The following is an 8054-nucleotide window of genomic DNA, read 5'->3' as shown; positions in this document are numbered from 1 at the left end:
AAGTTTAAGACCATACTGAAACAAAGCATTAATCAGTAAACACAACGAAATTTAGTCACTTGTGTTTAAGCATTAGTGTTGTCAACATATCCCACTGACATCTCCTGTTTCACATTGGGTAAAAACATGGCAAAGGCTAAGAAGATGACAGAGTTTGAATGTGGCAAAACTGTGGAGCTGCAAAAGCAAGGTCTCTTTCAACGTGCCATCGCTGGTGAAATTGGGTGTAGTAAAATTGCTGTTGCATATTTCTTAAAAGATCCTGAGAGATACGGAACAACAATTTCTAGTGGTCAGCCCAAGAAAATTTCTCTGGCGTTGAGCAGGAGGATCCAACCGGTTGTTCGGCAAGACACCAGCCAATTGTTGAACCAGATTAAGGCCCTTACAGACGCAGAATGCACCTCAAGAACAATAAGACAACATCTATGAGAAAAAGGCTTTAAAAACCATAAATGTCTTTAAAGGCCATGCATCCTTCCACACCACAAAACAGCTCAGTTAAACTTTGCTGAGAAGCACCAAACATGGGATGTAGAAAAATGGATGAAGGTTTTGTTCTCTGATGAGAAAAAAATTTAACCTGGATGGTCCAAATGGCTTCCAATATTACTGGCACAATAAAGATATCCCACCGGAGACATTTCCTCCACGATGCAGTGGAGGAGGTTCCATCGTGATCTGGGGTGCTTTCTCCTTCCATGGAACAATGGAGCTTCAGGTTATACAGGGGCATCAAACAGCAGCTGGCAAAATTAGCATGTTGGAGAGAGCATCCTTATTGACTGAAGGGTCTCGCCAGTGGAAATGACTGGATCTTTCAGGACAACAGCTGTAATCCTCAATGCCCATGGGACAAAGGACTTTTTCATGTCGAATAACGTGATTCTTTTGCACCATCCAGCATGTTCGCTTGAACTGAACCCCATTGAAAATGTTTGGAGGTGGATGGCAAGAGAAGTATATAGAAATGGATGTCAATTCCAAACAGTGCATGATTTTCATGAAGCCATCTTCACCACTTGAAATAACATTCCAGCCAGCCTTCTGTAAACCCTTATATCGACCATGCCAAAGTGTATGTTTGCAGTTATTCGCAATGATGGTCGTGCAACTCAATACAGAGACCTCTTGTTGGGCATTTCCTACCCTGTTTAGGACTTCTTTTTGTATGGTCTTAAACTTTTGACCAATTAGTATTTAGGCTAATTTCAAAGTGTTCACATTTTCCCCTATTAAATGCATAAAAGTTTTTTATTTTTATTTTCCCTTTTCTTATTTTCATCTTTCGAAGCTCTACTCAAATAAGAGGTTGAGTCTAACAATGCAAAATGCATATTTTTCTTTATGTTCATTGGCCTTAAGATTTTGGCCAGCAGTGTATCTTAATAATTGCAAAATTATAATGCTTATAACAGAAGGGTATGGTACATTACTATTAAAAGAGGGTAAACCATAAATTGGAAAGGCAAAAGATTTTTTCATCAAAATATTTGCAATGATATCCTTATCAATTATTTTAAATTCTAAATCTATACAATATGTTTCAGCAATAGATACTGAAATATTTTCAATTTCTAATTCTGCTGGATAAATAGTGTTAATATCATTATTTCAAGATTACTTATACTAATTAAATCATCTATATATCTGTAAGTTAAGGTAAAAATATCTGGATTTATGTAGTTTTCAATAAATCTATTCACATAATAGTAGACATATAAATTTGCTATAGAAGTAGAATAGTTAGCTCCCATTGGAGCTCGTATTACTTGTTTAGAAACCTAGTTAATGAAAAATATACAATTATTGTAAATACAGAAACTTAATATATCTTTTATATTTTCGGAGATGAATTTCTTCCTTCCAGTTCAAGGCCCGGCATGGCCTAGCGCGTAAGGCGTGCGACTCGTAATCCGAGGGTCGCAGGTTCGCGCCCACGTCGCGCTAAACATGCTCGTCCTCCCAGCCGTGGGGGTGTATAATGTGACGGTCAATCCCACTATTCGTTGGTAAAGAGTAGCCCAAGAGTTGGCGGTGGGTGGTGATGACTAGCTGCCTTCCCTCTAGTCTTACACTGCTAAATTAGGGACGGCTAGCACAGATAGCCTTCGAGTAGCTTTGTGCGAAATTCCCAAACAAACAAACAAATCCTTCCAGTTCTATAAAAGGATAACAGAATTGTTCTATTTAAGAATTTAAAACAAAGATTAAATCTTTTAATGGAATTGTCGCGTACAATGTGGTGAAATCAAATGTTTGAATATTTATTTGTTCACAATTTTTTAGATATTTTAAAATAAGTTGATTATTTTTCATAATCCAAAAAAGTATGTTTTTATTATTAACACTTATATTTTGAATTTTATCAAGTAAAATATTAAGTAATTTTTTAATAAAATAGTCAGTTATTTAACAATTGTTCTTACTGAATTAGAAATAAATCTAAATTTCGTTGGAGATGTATGGAGTTTCAGAATAGCAAAGAGAAAAGGTAAAACTACACAAGGATTTTGTTTAAAATAAAGTTTATTATAAGCTTTAATGAAATTATTAATTACTGTATCTTTAGATTGCTTAATAAATTTAAATGTTTGTATACTATTGATTTATTTTATTATTATTAATGTATAAAATTTTTTACACATGATACCAATATTACAGTTAGCCTTATCAACGGGAACTATAATATATTTTTCTTGCAATTCTTGAATCTTATTTTTTAACTGATGAAACACTAAATCTGTATCATATTTCTTACATTTTATATGACATAAATTTTGTTTTTTTAAATACATACAGCTTGCATTCCAGAAACTATCTAGGTGGATAAGATGTAATATAATTAAGTTTTAAAACATATCCATCATAGTTTTCAATAAAGTTCAAAATATTATTATTATTGCATTTTGTGACTATTCTGCATTTAGATCCTTTTTTGAGTATTTCACATAATATTTTACCTTATAAAATTTTCAAGTTATCAGTAACAATATTTTTATGAAAAGTATCAATAAATAAACTATTTTCATACCCACAAGGTAAGTTATTAACTTAATCTACATTTAAATCAGTTAAGAAACTTTTATAATTATATAGTAATGGACCAATTGGAACTTTGTATTTATAACTGACAGTAAGCTTTACGTTTTTACAAGGAAAAATATTATTTTTCAAAAATTGATGAAAAATTTTATAAATGTGTAAGTTATTGAATACTCTATGTCCAAAATTAATTACCAAATGTGCAGTTTCTCTTTTTCAAAACTTGATCAATCATTGACTTTTAATTAATATTTTACAATATTTACATGCAAGTGTTTTGCATGATAATTTTGAAAATCAATTTTTTATTACATTAATTAATGTTCTTATTTTGGGAAGATTAAGTTGATAAATCTTTTTGAAAAATAATTTACACACACTAATACTAGAATAAAAAATGTTATCCAAATTATTACAAAATTCTGAAAAATCAACCCATTTTAATTTATTATTTCCTTTACCTTATCCAAAGGCCAGCTACCTTGTTATAAAAATAAAACTGTCTTAGTTGAACATGACTCCTTATCTGTCAAAATTTATATTTGTGTACACTGATCCTATTACTCTAAAAAAAAATAATGCATCAACACTATCATTTTCATTAGCAATCCAAAACGTCTCAATCAGGTGACATGTATCTCTTTTTTTTCCAAGATAAAACAGTTTCAAAGATCCTCATCTCTCCTTATGTGTATTATTCTAGTAACTCTGCTCCGAGCCCTTTCAAATAGTTCAATGCCATTTTTAAGGTAAGGAGCCCAAGATACAACCTAAAATCTTATTTGCCCTACCACAAGCAACAGCACACTACTAGGATGACTTAAGAGACTGATAAAAAATTATGCCAAGATATTTTTCTTTCATGACATTGTTAATGTCATTCCAATCCAAATTATACTAATACTTCAAATTATGATAACCCACATGCAATACATTTATTTATCATGAGTAAAACGTATCTCCCATTTATTTGCCCAATTTACTAAATGATCTAAATCATTTTGTAAATCAGCAGCATCTTCTTCACAGTCAGTGACACCAAAGATCTTGATATCAACAGCAAATAAGTAATCTATTGACCATTCCTTCATCTGTCATTGATGTAAATCAAAAAGAGTAAGGTTCCCAAGTCTGAGCCCTGAGGTGCACAACTTGCAACATTAATCCAGTTTGACAGAGCTCCATTTATAACAACCCTCTGTTTCTTCTATTCAATTAGCTAACTTGTCCTCCACAAGAAAGACAAGTTTCTTTCTCAAATGCTTTCTAAAAACCTAGATATGCCAAATCTACACCCTTACACTCATCCACATAAGTATAAACCTTTTTAAATGATTTATAAGGCAAGATTTTCCTTTAAAGAAACCATGGGGACTGTCCAATAAAATTTTAAACTTTATTAAATGATTTTGCAAAGCATCTTTCAGCAGACTTTCCAAACCTTTTCCCACAACAGATGTAGTATTAATAAGTCTATAATTACAGGGACAATTTTTAACACCTCCCTTGAAAAGAAGAGTAACATCAGCTAACTTTCAGTCCTCTTCACAGTCAGCGACACTATTCAAGGACTTACATTTTCCTATTGTCAACACTGATGAGCCTAACATTTAACAATCAATTATATATATGTATATTTTTTTTATCACTGCTACATCTTCATACATTTGTCTTGTCAACAGATTATTTAACTTAACCAGTGACATTAAAGGTTTGGGTGTTCCTGGCTGTAAAGAGTATGTTACTGCTCCTCAAAAATGGTAGATGGTTTGTAATTATAATGTATGCGTGTTCTTATAGCAAAGCCACATCGGGCTATCTGCTGAGTCTGCCAAGGGCAATCGAACCGCAGATTTTAGCGTTGTAAATCCATAGACTTACTGCTGTACCAGTAGGGGACATTATAATATGTACAAGGTAATGAATGTACAACATCAGAAGTTAAATTATGAGTACAGTTTTGATGGGAATAGCTTTAACAGTATTATGAAAGAAGAAAATATCGGTGTTCTATTTGATCAGTTTATTCAGCTATCCAACCAATGTGCTGTTTCTCATAGCAAGGTGAACACAATTTTAGGTTGTATCTATGGAAATACTAAATACATTCTATAGATCTTATAATGTCATTATATGGAGCATTGATGAGATCACATTTGGAGTATTGTGTTGTCTTGGGTTCCTTACCTCAGAAAGGACATTAAATTGTTCAAAAGGTTTCAGAGGGGAACTACTAGAATAATACCTGGAATGGAAAGGTAACCAAAGAAGATAAGTTATGATCTCTAAACATGTTTTTCCCTTGAAAGAAGAAAAGTTAAGAGGATCTGATTGAGGTGTCTAAGATTGTTAATTGAACAGACAGTACTGAGAATGACAACACCATGGAGCACAAATACAAATTTTGATAGCTTTATTTTTTAACAGGGCCATTGGCTTCTAAAATTGGTTGTCTTTGTAGGCAGTGGATACAATTAATTTAAAGCAAAGCTTCATAAATATTTGAATAATGTCTAGCTTTGAATTTTACTTTTTTTATACAGGTTTAGATTATATCAATGTTATGTTAAATCAAATCTCCTAGGTTGACCAAACTTCATCAGATATTATCAGGTGTACAGCTGAAAAATATTGTTAACAGCTAGGAAACCTAAATGATAAAAGAATATATTCTAATCCTTTTTGAGAACATACAAAAGTGTGTGTGTGTGATTATTCATAATCATCAATGGACTGATTTTTTTGAAAAATGTAGACCTAAGTAGGTAGCTTGCTCTGATAAAATGATACTAATCAGGTTTTTCGGTTATTCTCAGTATTAAGATGCATAGTTTACAGACCCACCTGATGTCTTCCATAAGTCTCCAGTTGTTAAACATGGCATGATTATTTTCTGACCTCCAATCTTTTTCATTTCTTCATCCACAATAACTATGAGTTTATTCATTGCTTTGTTTGCTAGAGGTAGAAGATGAAATGTACCTGGACCTGCTGGAATGACTATACCTTGTGTTTGCAATATCTGAGAATAATAAATTCATAAACAAAATATTACAATAAAAAATGCGGATATCATTTTAAATATAGTAAATGCATATAAATATAGTAATTTTTAATGGCTTTGTACCAGAGATAACATCATTAATTTCTATTAATCAAAAGCAAAAGTATTTCCTTTTAAAATAAACTTGAAATTAATCTTTCAATTAACACTCCTACGAAAAGTGGGGCCTAATAGGCCCCAGAGCAACTTGAAAGGTTATTAATATCAGGCTAATAATTTTGTATTTAAATGAAATTGCCATTTAAATCCATTAATGAATGGATTAACGAGATTTCCACTGTCCCTATCTACTATCTAGCGAAACCACAGCCAGGGGAACGGGCTTGAAGAAATCAGGACTAGAAACGTCTTTTTGTAGGAGTGTTAAAATTTCTCATTTTTATTCATTCATCTTACCCATTGGCTCTTACAATTTCCGTCAATCTGGACTTTAGTATCTAAAAAATTTATATTAGCAGGCAAAAATAGCTGACTTAGTCTTGTAGGTAATAGTTTCTCCCTTGAGCCTGAAGCTATTTTGTAAATTTCTTGTACAATCTTTGAAGTTTTCACCATTTTTTGTATTTTCTTCCTATTAAAAAACAATATAGGCATTTCAAGATATTAATGGATAATTTGTAACTTAAAGTATAAATATAACATGTTAACCATTAACTGAATTTTATGTACTGTGCTTTGTAGTCCAAAATTGAAAGTTTAGATTGAAAACACGTGCATTATTTGCAAAGTTTGAAGATACCAAGTACAAATGCTGAGTCGCACCTAAGCCTAATTCCTCACTCAAATAGTTAAAACTGAAGTTATCAGCATTATTATTAGTATTACTCTATTAGTATAGCTGGATATCCATAAGTCAAGTTAAAAGACACTATTGTACACCAAATATTTATAATAAAAGTTTTATAACACGATACACTAATACCTTTTTTACCTGATTTACAACACTCCAAATCAAATCTCAAAACCCAAACTAATATTTAAGAACAAGTGTCGTTTTATCCTCATACTTAAGTCATATAACTCAAATTAGAATAGCATATATAAATATTATTCAGGGCAAAATATGTAAAAACGGATTTATTGTGAATACATATGAAACAGTTTCAAATTTATTTGCAAATTTTTAACGTACTTTAGTTTTAAGAAGCTAAACCATAAATGGTAAGGTTTATTCACAATAACAAATATATTTAAGTTACATTACAAAAACTTTAAGATAAAAGTGTATCTCAAGGCAGCTGGTATGGGTACTAACATTTTATTAAAATATAATGAAGAACAAAGTTTCCACCTTCTTAGGTCATCTTTTGCTTAATAAAGGCAGTTTGCAACTGACTGTTGACGGGCACAAGTCTTAAGGACGAGAAAGGTAAAAGATAATTCTTCCTAAAGTTTTTATTTTCATCACGTGCTGTTACAGTTGGCTACATCATAAAATAATATTTTTCCTGTCCATTTTTATTATTTTTATAGTTACTTTCCAGTTCTATTTGTTATTTAATCTGTAATAGTCTTAATTATATTAAGTAACTATTCTGGTGAGAAATTTGCATGAGGTTTTATTTTAAATTTCGCACAAAGCCACTCGAGAGCTATCTGTGCTAGCCGTCCCGAATTTAGCAGTGTAAGACCAGAGGGAAGGCAGCTAGTCATCACAACCCATCACCAACTCTTGGACTACTGTTTTACCAACTAATAGTGGGATTGACCGTCACATTATAACGTTCCCACGGCTGAAAGGGCGAGCATGTTTGGTGCGACCGGGATTCGAACCCGTAACCCTCGGATTACGAATCGAACGCCTTAACACACTTGGCCATACCAGGCCCATGCATGAGGTTAGTTTAGCAGCCATCTAGACACTTATGGTAAATAAAGATGCTGTAACAGTTACTGTTCAAAAAAGGGAAAGGGATTTGTGTGAACTATGATACATGCATTAATT

The 8054-nt window shown here is 32.2% G+C and overlaps 1 protein-coding gene across 4 annotated transcripts; it reads right to left on the bottom strand.

The window, feature by feature from the left end:
* Window positions 1–5824: 5824 nt before the first annotated feature.
* LOC143248364 (putative proline--tRNA ligase, mitochondrial) lies at window positions 5825–7478 on the bottom strand. 4 transcript variants are annotated; one of them, XM_076496723.1, is made up of 3 exons: window positions 7365–7478; window positions 6506–6680; window positions 5825–6067 (listed from the first exon to the last, which is right to left on the bottom strand). In XM_076496723.1, coding segments are annotated over exons 1-3 (381 nt in total). In that variant the 5' UTR covers window positions 7367–7478; the 3' UTR covers window positions 5825–5863. The 4 variants fall into 4 exon arrangements, with proteins under 4 accessions (XP_076352838.1, XP_076352841.1, XP_076352840.1 ...); XM_076496726.1 differs by having other exon boundaries at window positions 7401–7474; XM_076496725.1 differs by lacking the exon at window positions 7365–7478 and adding an exon at window positions 7041–7158.
* Window positions 7479–8054: the final 576 nt, after the last annotated feature.

This window comes from Tachypleus tridentatus, chromosome 4, assembly GCF_004210375.1.
Source record: "Tachypleus tridentatus isolate NWPU-2018 chromosome 4, ASM421037v1, whole genome shotgun sequence".
Taxonomy (NCBI): Eukaryota; Metazoa; Arthropoda; class Merostomata; order Xiphosura; family Limulidae; genus Tachypleus; species Tachypleus tridentatus.
The sequence above is the reverse complement of the archived record's forward strand: the minus strand, read 5'-3'. Positions and strand labels throughout refer to the sequence as shown.